Consider the following 21,012-nt stretch of genomic DNA (forward strand, 5'->3'; position numbering starts at 1 on the left):
TCACTGCAAGTTCAAGGCCAGCCTGGGCTACATACTGAACCTTGACTTTAAAAAAAAAAATCAGTAGGTTTTACAGTAGCAGGGACCTATATTCTCTATATTTGGGAGGTAGAAGCAGGAGAATCAGAAGTTCAAAAACATCCTCTGACATACAGGAAGTTGAAGGGCAGCCTGAGCTATATGACAACATCATCATCATCATCATCATCATCATCATCATCATCATCATCATCATCATCATCATATAAAAGACATTAGCCTAGCTAAAAATATCATTGGAAAAACCTAGTATTCACTGAGTTTTAAAAGCAAACCAGTTTCCCACAACCTTGTCCAGAAAACATTGAGGCAAGAGGCTGTGACTGCAAGGCCACAGAGTATGTGGTAGCCAGCAAATAACTTAGGACATTAAGATCACTCATTTGAAGCAAAGTATTTGCTTTCCCACACATGCCTAGTTCTTTATGATCCAACAGTTTACATGTGTTGTCATATTTCAAAGTGCCCTCTGATCAACTTGTCCATCTGAATTCTTCCCTTCTTACCCTGCCCATACTTACTCATGAGGACTGAGACCATAGCTCAGTGGTAGGGCACTTGCCTCTCATGCTTGACATCCAAGGCTCAGTTCCCAGTAACGCCTCAAAAGACAATACAAAATAAAACAGTGTAGAGACATCCTTATAGATTGTATATATTTTTCCTCTTAATTCCTTGGGTCTTATCTACGGCTCTCTGTTGTCCCTGTGGTACTAGGCAGACTTTTCAGAGGCCTAATGCCATTCTTTTTGTCTATTCTCCCCCGCCCAGCACAAAGCTCCTGGGGACATTCGCTCAGCCCTGTAGTCCACGGGGTTTCTGTCCAAGGCTGGCTGCTTGTTTTCTGACTCTGCTCCCTGAGTAGTCTTTTGGCAGGATAGATCCCAGCTGCTAACACTGATGCGACTGTGGGAGGGAGGGAGGGAGGGAGGGAGGGAGGGAGGGAGGGAGGGAGGGAGGGAGGGATAACAGTAAGGAATTGTGACTGGGAAATGGAGGAAAACAAGATAAAGGCAAAGATGGGCAAGGCTGGGAAAGAACGACAAGGGTCTGGGGTAGTGCTTGGTTCCATGGTAGAGGGCTTGCCTTCCAAGTGTAAGGGTCTGTAAAAGCCAGACAAGGCAGGGCGTGCATGTAATCCCAGTGTTGTGGAAGCAGAGACAAGACAGTCCTTACGACTTGCTAGCTAGATGGTCTAGCCCAGGTTCACACTCAAAACACAAAGGGATGGCTCAGGGGGTAAAGATTATTGTATGAGCCTGGTCACCTGTGCTTTAATTCTCAGAACGCACAGAAGTGTAAGAAACAACAACAACAGCAACAACAACAACAACAACAGCAACAACAGCAACAACAACAACCCTCTACAGAGTTGTCCTCTGACCTCATCGCGTATACTGTGGCTTGTGTGCACAGCACACACATGAGCAACACACACACACACAATATTTTTTTTAATTTTTTAAGAGATAGGGGAACTGGAGAGATGGCTGGGTGGGTAACAGCACTTGCTGCCAAGGCTGATGGCCTGAGTTAGATGTCTGGAACCCAGGCGGTGGAAAGAGAGAGACAAATTATGTCTCATCACCCCCATATCATGCAGACACAATACTTATAAATTGAAAGTGAAAGTATAGATGTAGTTGAGAAAGATGCCTGACAACAACCTTTTCTGCACATATATGTAGATTACAGGTGTACACCACCATACATGATAAAGGTGCTTTTCATGTTAGAGTGTGTCAGCCGAAGGATGTGTGCAGTTGAGGATGAAGGTAGAAGCAGGCTGTAGGGAAGCAGTAGAGCTGTGCATGTGCAAGGATGGGAAGGTCAGGTTCACACTCCCCCAGCCATAGCACTGTGCCATCCAGATCCAGGTAGGCAGTAGAAGAGGACAGGGTTAAACCCTCCTGAGATGTCTCTTCCTGACAGACCTTGGATGCCATTTCCTATTCACTCTGACACCTTAATTAATGCTCCAGGGCCTCACAGGGAGACAAGAAGGTCAGTGCTGTCACAGAGCAGCAGTCTGCCCAGGTCACAGAGATAACAAGTGGCAAAAGCTACGTATCAGACCCCACTGTGCCTACTGATTTTACCAAAGGTGCCCGGTCCTCAGCACGCCAAATCTGGGCCTATACAGTCTTATTCTGAACTGGGACTCAGAGCCAGGACTCTTCAAGCACTGTTCTAAAATGAAGATCTAAGCTGCTTACCTATAGATCTGCCTTACAGAGCCAAGGTTAAATGAGCCAGTCATTGAAAAAAGAAAAACATCTCATTTATTAGGAGGACCCCAGCTCCAGTGTGTGTTGATCTGTTGTTCAGTGACTGTTGTTTGTAGGGGTCATTTTGTTAAATACGTGAACTTCATAACCAGAGACTGCCAGCAGTGAACCCATTTTCTCCAGCTAAGAGGACAGCACTGCATTTTCATATGCTTTCTCCGTGTTGTCAAGTCGGTAGGATAGACATTGAGGTCTTAGGTTATCTGGAACATAGCAGGACAGAGTTTTGTCTTCTGGGCCCTCACACAGACTGTGGTGATTGGAGTAAGAAGGGCCCAGAAGCTCTTATATTTGAATGCCTAGTCATTTGAGGAAGATTAGAACTATTAGGAGATGTAGCTTTGTTGAAGTAGGTGTGACCTTGTGGAGAAAGTACGTCACTGGAGGTGGACTTTGAGGTTTTAAAAGCCCACACAGGACCCTGACCAGGATGCTGTGGTCTAATACACTACCCTGCCATGACCATAATGAACTAAGCCTCAGAAACTATGTAAGCCTCCAATTAAAAGCTTTGTTTAGGGCTGGAGAGATGGTTCAGTGGGTAAGAGTGACTGCTCTTCCAGAGGTCCTGAGTTTAATTCCCAGCAACCACGTGGTGGCTCACAACCATCTGTAAAGGGATCTGATGGCGGCTTCTGGTGTGTCTGAAGACAGCTACAGTGTACTCACATAGAATAAATAAAAATAAATCTTTTTAAAAAGTTTTCTTCTGTAAGAGTTGCCTTGGTCATGGTGTCTCTTCACAGCAATGGAACAGTGACTAAGACACAAACCTAGCCTCTGTCATAGGCTCGTGGACTCACTTTGTTACAGATTGCTGATTTTCTTCCTACTCACAATACTCAATCATTTTTAGTATAATATAGCTGCCTGATTACATACCTAATAGAAAAAAACCCATTTCTCTCTTTCCTAAGGCCCTGGCAATTTTTTTTTCTTTTTTTTTCTTTTTTCTTTTTTTCGGAGCTGGGGACGGAACCCAGGGCCTTGCGTTTGCTAGGCAAGCGTTCTACCGCTGAGCTAAATCCCCAACCCCGGCAATTTACTCTTTATTCTTTACTTTTCTAGGCAAAATCCATGCTTGGTAACCAGAGCTGTGTATATTGATATTCTCTTCCTGCTGACTCACTGCCTGGACAGACCCGAGGAAGGGAAGCACACAGGTATGACTGGCAGTTCTACCTGGGAACATTGCAGGTAGAGTCTTAGGCAGCGCTCCAGCACACTCACTCGCCCACAGCTAAGTGTGTGAGACTGACCAGTAGAATCTATAAGGCTCTTTCCTAGAAGTCGCAAGGAAATCTGCCCTTGTTTGCTTGGAATTTTACCATCAAATATGTTCTATTGGTCATCCAGAAAATAGTGTGAACTCAACTCAGATACCCTCCGTGTTCTCAAGACGTTTTGCTGTTCTGTGCTTTTCTTTGAAAATGGCATCATTTTTTGTAATGGTTCATCTTGTTCCATGCTGTAGAGATAGCTGAACTGGCTCATTTATCGTTGGATATTTAAGTCCCTGTTCTCAATCCACCCTTCACCAGTTCTGCTAAGAGTTCCTCCCTCAGGCTCTGACTTCATACATGGCTCTAATTATAGATCCACATATAATTGTTCTGTATGATTCAGAAAGTGAATTAAGGAGAGAAAGACATCCCAAATAAAAATAATTTGATATGTTCACACAAGAGCTCTCAGGAAGTGCAATACATGAGTTCCAGGCCACAGACTGAAATGGACAATGAGCCTGTAACTGGTTAAAGCCTCTCCTGATTGTCCTGTCTAAGGATGCTGTACATGCAAAGTCAGCTTCTGGGTCCAAGCTTGACCATGAGCTGCTACCATCAATAAATATGTTCAGACTGTTAAAGTCCAACTCGTACATATGGAGCTCTGTTCCCAAATTCAGACCGATTGAAAGTATTCTGTGGGAAGGGCATTGAAACCGCCTCCCTCAGATTAATGTATATTATTTGCCCACAAAGTCCCTGTGGCCATGCAGAGGTAATCAGAACACATAATCCTCTCCACATCCAGTAGTATAAGATCGTGTTGCTTTATGGGAAACATACACAGGTTTAGCCAGGCCTGTGTCCCATACCTGTAATCTCAGCACTGGAGAGGTAGAGACAGTAAGATCAGGGAGGGGTTCAGGGCTATCCTCAGCTACTCATTGAGTTGTAAGCCAACTTAGGATACATCCTATCTCAAAAAAAAAAAAAAAAAGAAAAAGAAAAAAATCTAACGGCACCTTTCATCTCAACATAGTTATAGATATTGTCCCACCTATATTCTTGAGGCTATCCAGGTTTGTATAATAAAATATAGGTCATTCTAGCAATAAGGAGCCTCTGTGTGGCATGTACTTGAGCTTACCATTGAGTTAACTGGGGTCCATACATTATAGAAAGAACAAAAATCAGACGCTAACAAATAAGCTTTTACCTTCTGTAACTTCCCCCCAAATTCCAATCTATATCAGCAGATGTATCTGAAAGGTTTGCTCACCAATCTCGTCACCAAAACACCAGCAAAATTGTGTGTTTGATTGAAATTGTTGGTCTGCTGGGATCTATTCATAGGAGTCCCCAAACTCAAGCCACCTTAAAGTGCTTTGCAGGGGCCAAGGACATGTGAAACCACCTCAGCAGATGAGCATGATTTTTAGACTGTTATAAAAGGGTCGGTCATTGGAGTGCACCTTTGCTTCCCCGACTTCCTTCCCATCCTTTGTTTATGAACTCCAGGAAGATGGCTTTGAGGATTCTTTAATCATTCTGTCTTCCAAATTCTTACCATCAATAAGAGCACATGCCCCAGTTAAATGTCCTCACACACTGTCTTCAGTATCTCACTGGCACATGAGTAAGACTTGGTGGGAACACAGCATTCTCCTCTTTCTCTAGTGTGACAGCCATAGCTCTAAATGTGTGGTACTTACAGTGACCAGGGAGGCAGAAACTAGCCCAGGTGGCATTTGAGCATTTGATAGATGAGCTACTCTAAATTGAGATGTTCTGTAGGTATAAAATGTGTTTCAGATTTCATAGAATTCCAGCACTGGAGAGGCTAAGACAAATTAAAGGCTAGCCTGGGCTATATATCACAGTGCTGGAAGCAGAGAACCAACCTCCGAAAGTTGTCTTCTGGCCTTCATAGACTTGTCATGGCACACTCATGCCCACACACACAACTAAGTAAGTAAGTAAAATAGAGTTCAAATGTTAAAACAAAAGGTTTTTCAAAAAAATTTTATACTGATTATCTGTTGGAAAGGTAATATTTTGTCATCATTAAATTTTTAAAGTTATTATTAAAATCAATTTTATGAGTATCTTCCACATACCCAGCATGTGCAAAGGCCCTGAGGTCAGTCCCAGTAACCACAAGACAAGTCAAGTATAATGACTCACAGCTGTAATTGAGTTCAAGGAAACCAAAACTAGAGAGTTGCTGTGGTTTAAGGCCAGCCTGGTCTACATAGCAAATTCCAGACCAGCCAAGGCTGTATGCTAAGACCTTGTTTCAAAAGAAAACAGAAAAAAAAAAAAAAAAGAGTATTTACTATTAAAATAGGAACGGAAGGGAAGTAAGGAAGAAAAACAAAGCTGTCCCTGAGTGCATGTGTGTAACTTTATCATGGAGTCATGCAAAGAGGGAAGGCAGGAGTCAAAAGATTTAAATTCCATACATAAGCCACAAAAGACATGATGTCTGTGTATATGACACACCCCTGCGTGCGTGCGTGCGTGCGTGCGTGCGTGCGTGCGTGCGTGCGTGCGTGCGTGCGTGCAACAGTAATAGTAAATTCCTTCCTGGGTCTCTAGAACTAACCAAATATCAAACAAAGCAGTGAGTAGAATGGCTAGTGCTCTCTAGGGTAAAAGCAATGACCTTGCAGTAGGGAATCTGCTTTTGTATTCATGAATTGTTTCCAGCTCCAGTGGCATCTGAGCACTGGGTCAACCTGTCACCAGAGTGGTCCCTTACTAGACTGAGCAGAAACATTCAATGTGTCTCAGGAGCCTGTCATTGTAAGCCATTGGAGGGATGAAGCAGGACTTGAGTTCTTTGTAGCTAAGCACTGAGGTATAGTAGGCCTCATGGAAGGGGGTAGTTATTAACAATTCAAATACGGTTTCCACTGATTTTTTTTTTTCTTTTTTTCGGAGCTGGGGACCGAACCCAGGGCCTTGCTAGGGCCTTGCTCTTGCTAGGCAAGCGCTCTACCACTGAGCTAAATCCCCAACCCCTCCACTGATTTTTTAAATAGTCTATTTGTTGTCAGGATACAGTCTTACTGGATGTGGTGGCACACATTTGTAATCCCAGTACTTGGGAGGTGGAGGCAGGAGGGTCAGGAGTTCAAGGTTATCCTCAGCTATATAATAAGTGTGAAGCCACCCTGAACTACACAGACCCTGTCTCAAGCCCTCCTCCCAAAAGGTATAACCTTACTTAATTTGTCAATCTGATGTGAATTGATGTCCTGAATTCAAATGTGTTGTTTATAAATGTGCACATGATTATGACCATGTGTACTATGTGCCTGCAATGTCATCTCACAGAGCTCAAGCGTGCACCACATAGCCTGAGCCCAGGCTTGACTCTTACTTCTGCCCGCCCGCCTGCCTGCCTGCTTTTCTTTCTACCTACCTTCCTTCCTTCCTTCCTCCTTCCTTCCTTCCTTTCTTCCTCCTTCCTTCCTTCCTCCTTTCTTCCTTCCTCCTTCCTTCCTTCCTCCTTCCTTCCTTCCTTCCTCCTTCCTTCCTCTTTCCTTCCTCCTTCCTTCCTCCTTCCTTCCTTCCTCCTTCTTCCTCTTTCCTTCCTTCCTTCCTCCTTCCTTCCTCCCTCCCTCCTTCCTTCCTTCCTCCCTCCCTTCCTCCTTCCTTCCTTCCTTCCCTCCTTCCTTCCTTCCTCCTTCCTTCCTCCTTCCCTCCCTCCTTCCTTCCTCCCTCCCTCCCTCCTTCCTTCCTTCCTTCCTCCTTCCCTCCTCTTTCCTTCCTTCCTTCCTTCCTCCTTCCTTCCTTCCTCCTTCCTTCCTCCTTCCTCCCTCCCTCCTTCCTTCCTTCCTTCCTCCTTCCTTCCTTCCTTCCTTCCTCCTTCCTCCCTCTTTCCTTCCTTCCTCCTTCCTTCCTTCCTCCTTCCTTCCTTCTTCCTTCCTTCCTTCCTCCTTCCTTCCTTCCTCCCTCCCTCCTTCCTTCCTTCCTTCCTTCCTCCTTCCTCTTTCCTTCTTCCTTCCTTCTTCCTTCCTCCTTCCTTCCTTCCTTCTTCCTTCCTCTTTCCTTCCTTCCTCTTTCCTTCCTTCCTCCTTCCCTCCTTCCTTCCTTCCTTCCTCCCTTCCTTCCTTCCTCCTTCCCTCCTTCCCTCCTTCCTTCCTCCCTTCCTCCTTCCCTTCCCTCCTTCCCTCCTTCCTTCCTTCCTTCCTCCTCCCTCCTTCCCTCCTTCCTTCCTTCCTCCCTCCCTTCCTCCTTCCTTCCTTCCTCCTTCCTCCTTCCCTCCTTCCTTCCTTCCTCCTTCCTCCTTCCCTCCTTCCTTCCTCCCTCCCTTCCTCCTTCCTCCTTCCTTCCTCCCTCCCTTCCTCCTTCCTCCTTCCTTCCTCCCTCCCTCCCTCCTTCCTTCCTTCCTCCCTCCCTTCCTCCTTCCTTCCTTCCTTCCTTCCTCTTTCCTTCTTCTTTTCTTTCATTCTTTTTTTTTCTGTGACCTTAGCATATGCTTAACTTCTTTGAGACTCTTTCTCAATTATAAGTGAGAATCATAAAAGAGTCCATGGGGCCAGCAAGCTGGTTTACCCTAGTAGCCAGAGTTCCATTTCCAGGACTGACGTGATGGAAGGAGGGCACTGGTTCCCCAGCATTAGATTAGGTTACCTCTAAGCTCCTTGTGGGTGCTATGCACCCATAAATAAATGTGGTAAAGTTCAAAAAAACAATTCAGTGAATTTTTTCAAAGAACCTATATCTCAGAGTAGTCGGCAGTTATACATGTAAGCTCCGTGCAGACCACATCCATTTAGGGTACAAGCTTCACGTAGCACAGTGTGTGCTCAGTGTGTACTAGCTACTGTGGGGCTTCACGATGTACATCACTGTCCTCCTCACCTGGAGACTTGCTGCCAGCCTGCTCCCTGCAGCCTGGCGTGGCTGTGACCGTCCCTCACACTCCTGGTTTTCCTCCCAGTGTTTCCATTTAGGAAAGAAGAAATGCTTGTATACCTGCTTAGGCCATCAGAAAGCTTCGTCGTCACTGCTGTCTTCACCACCTGACGGCTGTGGACAGACGCTTTCCTTCCTTTTGTATTCATGAGAGGTACGGGTGGCAGACACCTGTTGAGCACATACACCAGAAGCTGCACTGGCTGAGCCTTGAGCTAAGAAGGAACACAGCAGGCACTGTAGGAGGCAGGCACTGTAGGAGGCAGGCACTATAGGAGGCAGGCAGGCACTGTAGGAGGCAGGCACTGTAGGAGGCAGGCAGGCACTGTAGGAGGCAGGCACTGTAGGAGGCAGGCACTGTAGGAGGGAGGCAGGCACTGTAGGAGGGAGGCAGGCACTGTAGGAGGGAGGCAGGCACTGTAGGAGGGAGGCAGGCACTGTAGGAGGCAGGCACTGTAGGAGGCACTTTCCTTTCTCCTGGGGACATGGGCTTCGGAGAGAAGGCACAGTCAGATTTTGGCAAAAAGCAGGGATTCAGAAGAAGATGAACAAAGAAAAGGTGGATTTTACAGACAGAAAGGGAATGTATACCACCTTCAAAGAATTGGGGTGTTTGGAATTTGGGGTTCAAAGTTAAACAAGTGTTACTAGAAGTGATGCTGCGGGCTGGAGAGATGGCTCAGCGGTTAAGAGCGCCCGACTGCTTTCCAGAGGTCATGAGTTCAATTCCCAGCAACCACATGGTGGCTCACAACCATCTGTAAAGAGATCTGATGCCCTCTTCTGGTGTATCTGAAGACAGCTACAGTGTACTTATATATATAATAAATAAATAAATCTTTAAAAAAACCTTGTTTTAAAAAAAAAAAAAGAAGTGATGCTGCTAAGTCAGAAACAGTCACACAGAGCCCCATAGGCCAAAATACAAGGAGCCTAGATTTGACTGTAGAAGCAAAGGAAGTGATATCATGTTATAAAACAGTATAATTATGTTGGCTTTAAAACAACATGGCCTTTCTTTGTATTTTCTAGATTCTCAACACCTTTAAGGAGCCAAGTTCTTATAAAAAATATATAACTGAAGATTTTTGGGGTGGTGCATTTTAAAAATGTTTTGTTTTACTCATGTGTGTGTGTTTATCGTATTTGGTGTGCACACGTCAGTACTCTCATACCGCAGCACACAATGGTCAGAAGACCGCTTTCCAGCTTGGGCTCTCCCCTTCCACCACTTGGACTCTGAGTGTGGAGCTAGGTCATCAGGCTTGGTGGGAGGGACCTCTGCCTGCCGAGGCCGTCTTGCCAGACCACATTTCCTTTCTGTGGAAGCAGGATCTCACTAAGTAGTCCTGGCAAACCTAGAGCTTGTTCATCAGGCTGAACTTTAAATCACAGAGATCTGCCTGCCTCTGCCTCCTGAGTGCCGTAATTACAAGTGAATTTAATGAGTCCAGCATTACAAAAATGCATTCACAGACTAAAAGGGTTATCATACTAACAGAAAATGGAGGACCAGACCAGAATGAAAGGTAGCCATGCTAAAAAATAACTCAGAGGGTTTAGGTGAGTGGAATTGTGGGAGACTTCTTCCTCTTATTTCCATTTTAATAATTTTATACCACACCTCAGTTTTTTCCTGTGTATGAACATACATTTTCATTACATTTTTGTGAGTGAGTGTGTGTGTGTGTGTGTGTGTGTGTGTGTGTGTGTGGAGTTAGTTCTCTTCTGTCTTATGGGTTCTGGAGATTAAACGACACCAGGCTTGAGAGCAAGCGCCTTCACTTTCTGCACCACCTTGCTTGTCTCGTTCACTTACATAGTAAATGTATTGATAACTGGGAGTAATCCAGAAATAAATGAAGCACTAGTTTTAGGTAGATTTGGGTTAGGTTTTGCATGAAAGACACTCTGCCCTTCCCTCTCACACTGTATTCTGTCAGTGGCATTGAAAGGCCGGTTTTTAACTCTGAAATCAGCCTTACAAGTACCTTGAAGGGATGGGGACATGATGAGAAAAACCCAGGAGAAAGGCAGAGACCACTAGAGAGCCTGCCCTAGTGACATGCTTCGTGTGTGTCAGGTGTTATCTTAGTTCTTCTAGATCATTCTGTTATTTCACTCATTAACTGCATTTTAAAATCCAAATCTGGGATTGTGCTTGGTTTTAAAGTGATTTAAACCCACGAGAACACCGAGTCCTCTGTATTCTTTTTTCCTTCCCTGTCATCATTGCATACATCAGTCTCCTTCAGGAAGGAAGGAAAATTAGTCTCAGCTGCAACTGAGAGACAGTGAAAGTCTAGAAGCCCAGAGGCCAAGGTACAGGCCTGTGCAATGTGTGCAAGGGCAGAGCTTCAGTTCTCATCTAAAATCTAACCTAAGGTACTTGTTCTCGGCAGTAAATTTCCACTAAAATACCTATTTGCTAAGACAGTTCTCTGGTGCTTGCTAAACACTTACCCCGTTTGCTCTGAGAGGGAGCCTGTTTGCCTGCAGACCCACCCTTAGATTTGTTTGTATTCTTCACAGCTACTGTTTGTTTACCACGTACTTAAATAAGTGTCATATCCCCCCCCCCTCTCTGCCTCTCCTTCCCTTCCTTCCTCCCCTCTCTTTTTGGTGAGTTCATGAGTGGGCTTTTTCTTTCTAGGTTCCCTTTATGAATGTTGTCGTTGCCTTTCTTTTAGAAACAGAGTCTCATGCACCCCAGGCTGGCTTCAAACTCAGTATGTAGCCAAGGGTGACCTTGAGCCAGCATGGTTTTATGACCTTGAGCCAGCATGGTTTTATGACCTTGAGTCAGCATGGTTTTATGACCTTGAGCCAGCATGGTTTTATGACCTTGAGCCAGCATGGGTTTATGCCAGGCTCAAGACTGAACTCAGCCTCCTGCATGCTCCATCACCCAACCGTTTTACTTTGTGCCATCTGGTTGTGTGATTCTCACCCATTGTCTTCCAGATTCCATTGCTGTGAAGAGACACCAAGACCCAGACAACCTAGCATGTGTGCAGGACACCTGTTCTACTCTCAGTTTTAGAAAACATTGTTTTTAGTTTCATCTTACTCGTCATGGTTAATGATGGTGGCCAGCTTTTGTTGACTGCTAGCTCTGTGTCAAGAACTGTCCCCAGCACACCATAGGCATGAATAGAGGAGGTCCTTCACTGTTCACACTGAGGCAGAGAAAACCATCTAGAGCCATGTGTGTGCTAAGACATTAGAGGCCGAGTCTCCATCTCCCACAGTGGCTGACAGACGGCCATCAGCAACCCTGGAAAACCCTGCTAAACTACTCCAGGCCTCATCCCCTGTGCTGCAGCTTCTAAATCAGCTTTTACAGTGTCTTTCCTAGGAGAGGGTGGAGCAATCTTAGACTAGAGCTGGGACTCAAGTATATTGCTAGAAAGAAAGCACTTGCCAATCTGGGTGAGACCTGCCCTTTTTACCTGCGAAAATACTTAGGGCCACCATACCAGCACTTTCTAGTAGCAGGCTGCTGGGGACTGCATGTGTTTTGTTAGTTGGAATTTATAGGTCAGATCATATCACTCTACCAAGTACAATAAACACTCTTTCAGCTGGAATCTTAATTTATAATTGTTACTATTTTCCTTCTAGATGCCCTAAAAATGACTAGCTCACCAAGGTGAATCAGAATCCTAACTTCTAACTGCTAAGCGGTGTGCTTTCTACGTCATAGTTGGCTAAGCACACAGGCCACACTGTAATAAGCTCGGATTTGTAGACTAGAAGCTGGGTGATAGCAGCCGTCTGTCTGGTCAGCCTAGGTGCGACGGGTGGTCAAATGGTGAAGTCTGCGCGACATGTTCAGCTCTTATTTCTATTGCTTAGAGTGTGAACACTGACTGCATGATGTAGGGATGCAGTCCGCGGTTCTATGACCTGTGAGCTTCCTCTACTTCATTCCTAGGAAATACTGGTGAACAGTTGCATAGAATAAAAACGTCAGCAACCTACAGGCACATGCTTTGCTTAGCCAGTTTAATCAGGTTAGATACAACCAGTTCCATCTGAGCAAATTGAGCATGATTTGTACTGTCCCTCAGCTCTGTGCTTTTAGTAGCGTGCAGGCAGACCTGTCTAATGTGACACAGCTGCTGTGATTCTCTTGACTGGAGTGAGAGAGGAGGGAGAGTGGAGAACAGGCTTTAGAGGCTTCTGGGGACTTTTGACTTGTGAGCCTGCACCTATGACATTTCAAGGAGACTGTTCGGGCTTTGCCATCTGTACATTAGTTGGTTTTCTGCAGACGCTGGACTCTGGTCTGAACCATTGCTTTCCCAGAGAGCAATGGACTCTGACATTAAGCAGGTAGTTTCCCTCTGCAGAGTGGATGAGCACCATGTACAGCGGCCACTCGAAGAACTGCAGTCTCTTATTTCTAGTCGGTAGGAAGATGGAGACTCTCCCAGCAGTGACTTGCTCAGCCATGCACACTGGTCACTGATCCAACTGATATAACAGTGATCCAAATTAAGGATGGTAATGTGTGACACTTGGACTGATTGTCTGTGTCTGTGACAGAACCATGTCCTGAAACTTTCTGATTTGCACTCCTACCCCAGAGAAAGAACTGTTCAAATGTGCAGGATGATCTCTTACATGTTCCTGCCTCTCCCCTCTCCAGCCCTCATCACCAGGCATGAGAAACTCATTGACCTGGCTGTTAAATTGCAATTCACATACCTTTTCCAAGTCTGTCCGGGATGTTTCGCATAAATGGAGAGCATTCCCTTGTGGCTTTTCATGTCCCGCTGTTTCACACAGTGCTTTTGAGTTTCATCCATGTTGCAGCCTAAAGCTGCACTCTCTTCTTTTTATAGCTAGAGAACATTCCAGTGTCAGCATCACTGTTTTAGTCATTGTCAACTAATGACATTTGCTTTGCTCCTACAGTTGCTCTCTTGTAAATAACATTGCTACACATATTCATGTGCACAGTTATTTGGGGTCCCCGTCTGCTCAGCTACAGGGCTCTGCTGCTGCTCAGGGAGACCGAACAAGGGAAGTGACTGTGCTTACCCCATGCTATTGCAGGGCTGGCGTTGGGCCTTGGGACATGCTAATGGCTTCCATTTGGTTACCATGGCTGCCATGGCTGGGAGCGCAGAGAGGCCTTCTGTGGGAGATTAGACAAAGGCTCTATAGGCAAAGACCTTCTCCATGGCTCCCCATGGCAGATCCGATGAAAGGAGCAGTCCATGGCTCTAAAGTGTTTACTGTCATGGTGGAAAGTGGATGAGTAAAATCACACCTACATTTTCAGAGTGGGCCTGGGATTAAATACCTTATGTAGAGAGAAGTATCTTCATGGGCTAAGCCTCCAGGCCTTTAGCTACCTCATTATAATGGAGATTTGTCTTGAGCCTGTGTGATGACAGGTCATGTCCTCTACAAGTGGAGGGGCTTGGGGGTTACCCTTATGTGACTGATGGCCACAAATCAATGGAGGACTGTGGCTAGTGACCGGGGGTAGGGCATGGGGGAGTGCTTTCTGGCAACAGGCGAAGCTCCTACTATCCCTTCAGGATCACTGGGGTTTCTAGCCTTAGCTCAACAAGGAACCAGGCTGCCTTTCATGGTTCTTCTGAATAAATTGTACATAGGAATAGAGAAAAGAGGAGGGAGGGAAGGGGAGAGCAGGGATAGGAGGGGAGGGGAGGACTGGATATCAGCTTCTTGAGGAATTGATCCTGCCAGAAACACCTAAGGCTCCTAGTTCTCCCACTTCCTCTGCCTGAGTGCAGTTTCCTGCTGTGTGTGCAGTGACACTGGCTGTGCTGTGTGCAGCGGCACAGGCTGTGCTGTGTGTACAGTGACACTGGCTAAGCTGTGTGCAGTGGCACAGGCTTTGCTGTGTGTGCAGTGACACAGGCTGTGCTGTGTGCAGTGGCACAGGCTGTGATGTGTCTACAGTGACACAGGCTGGGCTGTGTGTGCAGTGACACTGGCTGTGCTAGGTTTGACTTCCCTCTGATTGGTGACATATCACCTTGCCTGATGTTCATTGGTCATTTGTCTCTAGAGAAATGTCTGTTCAGACTTTTTGCCAAGTTTTAAAGGATGCATTGTTATGTATGTGTGTCTGTGTTTCTGTATGTACATGAGTCTCCACACAGACCAAAAGAGGTGATCACATTACCTGGAGCTGGAGTCATGGGTGGTGGGAGCTGCCTGATGTGGGTGCTGAGCACAGAACTTGGTTTGTCTGGAAGAGCATCATGTGCTCTTAAACGTTTAGCTGTCTCTCCAGCCCTCCTCTGCCCACTTTAAAATTGGATTAATTATAACTTGTACTTGTAAAAATTATAATGTCCTTGATTTCAATCCCTTGTAAACGATACATATCTGCAACTTCTTCCTGTTCTGAGAGGGGTTGTTTGTTTGTCCCTCTTCGTGATGGTGTCTAGACAGATGCAGGTTTGTGTGTGAATAAAGTTGCTGCATTTACTTCCCCTCTGTTGCCGTGTATTTGATATCTTGTCTAAGACCTGGTTGCCTAACATCACAGAGATTTCACCCATGTTTTCTTCTGAAATCGTCATAGTTTTATCCTCTAAATCTGTGTTCTACTTTGAGTTAATTTTTTAATTTGGTATGAGATACAGTACAACCACATCTTTTCCATGTGTATGTTTAAAAGATCCATTTCCTCACTGAATCACCTCTGTTCCCTGTCAAAAGAAATCAACTGAGCATAGTCGATTTATGAGTTTCATTCTGTATTCTTGGTGGGTGGGTGAGTGTGTGTGTGTGTGTGTGTGTGTGTGTGTGTGTGTGTGTGTGTGTGTTTCACATATGTGTAGTGTGCCTATGAAGACCAGAGAAGAAATTGGTCTCCTGGAGCTGGACTCACAGGCAGTTGTGAACAGCCTGACATAGTGCTAGGAACTGAATTCAGGATTTTTGGAAGAGCAGCCAGAGCGCTGGACTGCTGAGTCATCTCTCCTGCCCACCGCTGCTGCTGCTGCTGCTGCTGCTGCTGCTGCTGCTGCTGCTGTTTCAAGACAGGGTTTCCTCTGTGTAACCTTGGCAGTCCAGGAACTCACAGAGATTGGACTGCCTCTGTCTCCCAAATGCTGGGGTTAAAGGCTTGGACCCTTTTTTTTGTTTCTTAATTCTATTCCATTGCTCTGTCTGCCTGGCCATCTACAGGACCACATTGTCTTGATTACCACTGCTATATAGTAACTTTGGAAATGCCAGTGAGTCCTCCAGCTTCTTTTTCAAGACTGCTTTTGTCATTTAGATTTCCTGCATTTTCATATGAATTTTAGGTCAGTTTTATCAGTCTGTTAAAAGAATGGCAAGAATCACTAACTGGAATTTGGTGTGGGTGGCATTAGTTCGTAGGTTGGTTTGAGGGGTGCTGTCACCATAGCAATATTCTCAGATGCATGAGCTGAGCAAAGTCTCCAACTCGCACACTCAATGCCTCCCTAGTGTATGCAGAGCCTATGTTTGATAGCCAGGACTGTGTCAAACTGTTATGGTAGTACAGACCTGAAATCCTGTGGGCAGAGAGAGATGAAAGGGTCAGGGGTCATCTTCATGTACAGCGTAAGCCTGAAGCCATCCTGAGCTATATGAGACTCAGTTTCAAAAAAAAAAGTCTCTACTTTTTGTTTTTGTTTGTTTTATTAGTGATAAAACACTATAGTCTATAGTTTTCAATATCCATACCATGTGTGTCTTTCATTACTCATCCTTTGTCCTACAACCTTTCTGAGCTCACACATTACCTTGGATGAGCATATCAGAATGTGGGAGATTCCTTAGGGTTTCTGTATCCAAGATCGTGTCATCTATAATAGAAATAGTTTTTACTTCATTTTCTGTCTGGATGTCTTTTGTTTAATGCTTGCCTGATTGCTGGAGCTAGAATCCCTGGAACATTGTTAAAACTAGAGTGTCAGGAGTATCCAACCTGTCACCCTCCTGAGAGGCAAGCGCTCACACACAACTACTGAGCCTTATCCTGAGCACTAAAGCTTTATGACCTACGTCTCTGTAACTCCCATGCATGATGTGAGGGAAATGTCTCTAGCACTTTTTTTTTGTCTCTTGCCTACTTCCTCCCCTTTCAGGGGTTCCTGTCACATGTGTTAGGTCGCCTGAAGTTTTCCTATAGGCACCCCACATTTTAGGGTTTTTCTTTGTTCTTTAATTTGCGTTCCATTTTTCACAGCTTTTATCTCTATGTCTTCAAATTAACTATTAACTAGTCTTTTCTGTTGTGCTGTCTCATCTGCTGTGCATTCTGTCCACTATGTCTTTATTTCAGACATTGCACTGTTTATCTCTAGAAGTTTCATTTGGATCTTTTACAGCTTCTGCATTTTTTTCTTCAGGTTCAGTTTTCTTCGACTCTTTACCATGAGTAGCATATTTAACATAATCTGTTTGCATGGCCCTGCTTCTCATTACATACCATTTCTGCATCTGTTTCTCATCTCACTCTCGGGCCAGGTTACAGTGGAGTACAGATGGTGTTGCCTGTGTGCTAAGGCGTTGGCCCTGGCTTGCTCATCCCCTTCAGCACAGTGTGGTTGCTTAGGTCACGTTCATCTTCTGAGGAGCAGTTTTAGCCTTGTCCTAGAAAGTTCCGTCTGAAGAGGAACATTTAGCTTAAAGCAGATGGCTCCCTGTTACATGTGTGACGTCCCCACACTATAAAGTCCCCACTCTGGACAGGAAAGCAAAACTGAGATGAAGCTTGGGCCTAAGGAATTATTCTGCCCACTGTGGCTTTTTTGTCCTCACTCTCAAGCCCTCTAGGGTGTCTCTTTCTACACACAGAGGTGTGCAGCCATACCCCGCCACCCCTGACCTACAGCTGTGCTGACCACCAGGGCCTCACTCTATGAGCACTTCCTCTCCAGAAATGCATCCACTGTCTGGATGAAGCCTGGCCCTCCCAGCCCTAATCTCACCACAACTTCAGTTCATCCGTGGGGACATGCCCTCCCCATATCAGTGTGCAAAAATGAGAATTGCATTGCCTTTACCAGCTCCTGGTTCCTTATGGCTGACCGTGATCCTTGCAGAGAACAGTGCAGATGCAAAATCACATCCTCTGGCTTATGTTGACACCTCTTAGTTCTTTCAGTTGTTCACCTATTAAAACGAAGGCAGTATCCTCAAGTCAGGTGGAGTCATAAGAAATTGTGAAAACCCAATAAAAACCATAAAGGGAAGAAAGCTAACGCCGTGAAGCATAGCTGTCTGGGAGTTCACTGACAGCAAAGAAGGGAAGTTACCACATGGAGCAGCTTCTGCGCTGATGTGGGTGTCTTAAACCATTTCTGTTGCTAGAAACATCATAGACGGGCTAACTTATAAAGACTAGATTTCTTTCACTCACTGTTCTAAAAGTGAAAGAACGTAATGTCAGCATCTGCTTGGCGTTGGGGAGGGCCTCCTGCAGTGTCATCCATGTGAGAGGGCAGCAGTGTTGAGAGCATCATCCTGGCTCAGCAGCCCTCCCCGCCCCCTTTTATAAAACCACTGTTCTGGATCAGGGCCTCAGTCTTGAAGCTTTCTCTGATGCCCATCACCACCCAGTGTGTAAATTCCCACCCTTTTACTCCTCATCTAGAGAGTTTGGGTGGGCACATTCAAACAACAACCCTGGGTATGCTTCCTCCTAGGCTCACCTCCTGTTGCTTCTCAGAAGCTCCTTAACGCCTCCCTCCACACTGCTTCCAGAGCCCAACAGATTCTGTTAGACTGGCCAGCTGGGAGCCACTCCTTGCAGCACTCCCCCTTCTTGCAGTTTGCCAGAGGCCTCTTTGGTCTTAGATTCTTTTTCCTTTCTTTTCGTAATTTATTTATTTAATGTATGTGTGTATACCACAACTATCTTCAGACGCACCAGAAGAGGGCATCAGTGCTTGTGAGCCACCATGTGGTTGCTGGGAATTGAACTCAGGACCTCTGGAAGAGCAGTCAGTGCTCTTAACCACTGAACAGTCTCTCCTGCCCCCAGATTCTGTTTCTTAAAGTATATACTTCAGAGCTCAGGCCCAGTCTCCAGACTGTCTTATAACACTGACAAGGGGCTGAGATTGGTTAATCCCAGTCCCTCTCAATGGTAGCGAGGCAACAGAAATAGATAGGCCAAGGTGCTGAAAGGAGTCTGTCTGTCCAGGTGTAGTCCTCAGAGTGCTTTCATTTTATCTCCAGATGCCTGGAGACATCAGAGAAGCCTGAACTCCTTTGTGGGACAGGAGTTAAATCAAAGGGTGGCAGGTGCCAGGGTTTATGATGGTGCAAATCCCTTTCAAATCTTGTACTGCAGAGCAGTTCTTTGAAGAAGCAGAAGCTGTCTATGTTGGGAAATAAATGCAAGTTTGTGTCTTTTGTTCATCTGTGTTTATCTGCAATATTTCCTCATTGGATCCCTATGTTGGGCAAAGGCTGGGTAGGACAGAACTGGAGGGAGGTAGTTAAAAATGTTGGTCCCTCCCGATATACTCATCCATTCTGGAATCTTCTCATTCACAAGTTAGAAGAGCTATGCTCATAGTTTATGGCTTAAGAAGGTGTTCTTCAAGTAGTGTACTTAGAAGACATCCTCCATCTGTCCCCTGCAGCACATAAGGATTCTTTGCTTAAACATACCTGCCTCTGAGCTGGCCCTGGTGCATGGGCCTGTAATGTACCACTTGAAATGCAGGCAAGAGGATCTGAAGTTCAAGGTCGTCCTCAGCTGCATTGGGTTCCATCCCAGCCTACAACATGAATTTTGGGGGACGAGGGGGAGATCCATGATTCTGAGAACATTCTGACAACCAGAATATCCTAGTTAGGGTAACTATTGCTGCAGTGGAACACCATAAACAAAAGCAAGTTGGGGAAGAAAGGGTTTATTTGGCTTACACTCCTCATCATAGTCCATCATTGAAGGAAGTCAGGACAGGAACTCACACAAGGCAGGAACCTGTAGGCAGGATGTAGAGACCATGGAGGAGTGCTGCTTACTGGCTTGCTCTCCATGGCTTGCTCAGCCTCCTTTCTTACAGGACCTAGGACCACCAGCCCAGGAATGGCCCCACCCACAATAGGTTGGGCTCTCCCATATCAATTACTAAATAAGAGAATGCCCTACAGGCTTGCCCATAGTCAGATCTCTTGGAGGTTTTTCTTAGTGGAGGTTCCCTTCTCTCAGATGACTTTAGCTTGTGTCAAGTAGATATGAAACTGTCCAGCACACAGGGGAAAGGGAATATTATTAGAGGGCTATATAAGTGATCTCTGTGGGGATCTCTGTGTTCATCTTGGAAGGGTGTCAGAGAACTAGAAACAATATCTAGCAAGAAAGAGTGAGCCAAGACCAGCTCAGGGAAGACCTGTGTCAGGTCCTCTCCCAGGTTCTTCTCTATGTTTGTAACCGGAAGGGCCTCTGGGGTCAGGATTATAGCTTACTGAGAAAGGCAGAGGATTAAACAGAAGAATGGAATTTCCCTTTGATAAGAAGAACCCAAAAATTAATGAATCAGTTGATTTTGTTGTTGTAGTTCCTATGGTTTCCTTTTCTGTACAAGTATTTTTTTAAACTGAGAAATTGCATAACAAGACATTAACATTCACAGAGTACAAATTATCAGCTGATTACTTTTAGACCCAGTTCATTGGCCATTTCAGATAGAACTTCACTTGGCTCAGATTGTAGAGCTCACTGACCTGAGAGAGGTGGGCCACCTCACTCACATTGAGACTTCCTAGGCCCCTCCTTTAAGGAGTGCTGGAAGGAAGTTTGGGATTACTGTGTCTGCACACCTGGCAGGAGGGGTCTTGTGTATCCCAGGATGCCGTGAACCCACCCCGCAACCAAGTGACCTCCACCTCTCCAGTGCTGGGATTACAGGAGTGCATGACCTCACCTATGTTGATGCCTCTATGCAGGTGAGGGCTGACACAAGTTAAAGCAGGGCCTGTGATTGGGCAGTGAAAAAGTAAGGAGAGTACAGAGTTTTGAAGGCAGGAAAGAAAGGAAAAGAAGAGGAGGAACCAAGATGGAGGCAGAAAAGATTGACCTGGATCCATGTGGCCTTAAATGGCCACAGGTAGTTATGAATATTTCTTAAGGGATGGATTTTTACAGGACAATTTGTCTTTTCTAGGTGGGCAGTTTATATCATTATCAATTGGTTGTGAGTTTATCGTGTGGACGTTTTGTGGAATGAGAATTTAAGATATAAATCTGACTGATAAATTACAAGATATTGAGTTATGATTTTAACAGGTTACTGGGAGTTTTGACTATAACTACAGAGGGTGGATGCTGGGAATATGAGCAGAGTCCGAATCAAGAGAGTTGCAAGAGAGTGGCTGCTGCCAGGCCCAGAGAGTAGCCAGCAGCAGCGTTGGGTGGAGATTGGGAGCTTAGCAGGTGAGACATTTTGCTGACTGAGATGAAAATACCCTGTAGATACCATGTGGCCCACTGGAGCCAGCTAGCAAGGGTTGATAGAATCGTTTATTATTTACCTCAACACAACTAG

At 45.4% G+C, this 21,012-nt stretch overlaps 1 protein-coding gene across 7 annotated transcripts in view; it reads left to right on the plus strand.

Moving 5' to 3' along the window:
* Thada (THADA, armadillo repeat containing) overlaps positions 1-21,012 on the plus strand; it is a 303,931-nt gene that overhangs the window by 233,993 nt on the left and 48,926 nt on the right. For 6 of the 7 annotated variants that reach the window (XR_010052081.1, XM_006239705.5, XM_006239707.5 and 3 more), the window contains one exon: positions 3,396-3,490. Coding sequence is in view for 5 of the 7 variants with exons in the window: in XM_006239705.5 (XP_006239767.1) it covers positions 3,396-3,490 (95 nt within the window). In the remaining 2 variants the exon portion in view is untranslated. Of the gene's footprint in view, positions 1-3,395; positions 3,491-21,012 lie in introns of those variants that run through there. The other variant, XR_005505507.2, reaches the window with a different exon arrangement.

Source organism: Rattus norvegicus, chromosome 6 (genome assembly GCF_036323735.1).
Source record: "Rattus norvegicus strain BN/NHsdMcwi chromosome 6, GRCr8, whole genome shotgun sequence".
Lineage (NCBI taxonomy): Eukaryota > Metazoa > Chordata > Mammalia > Rodentia > Muridae > Rattus > Rattus norvegicus.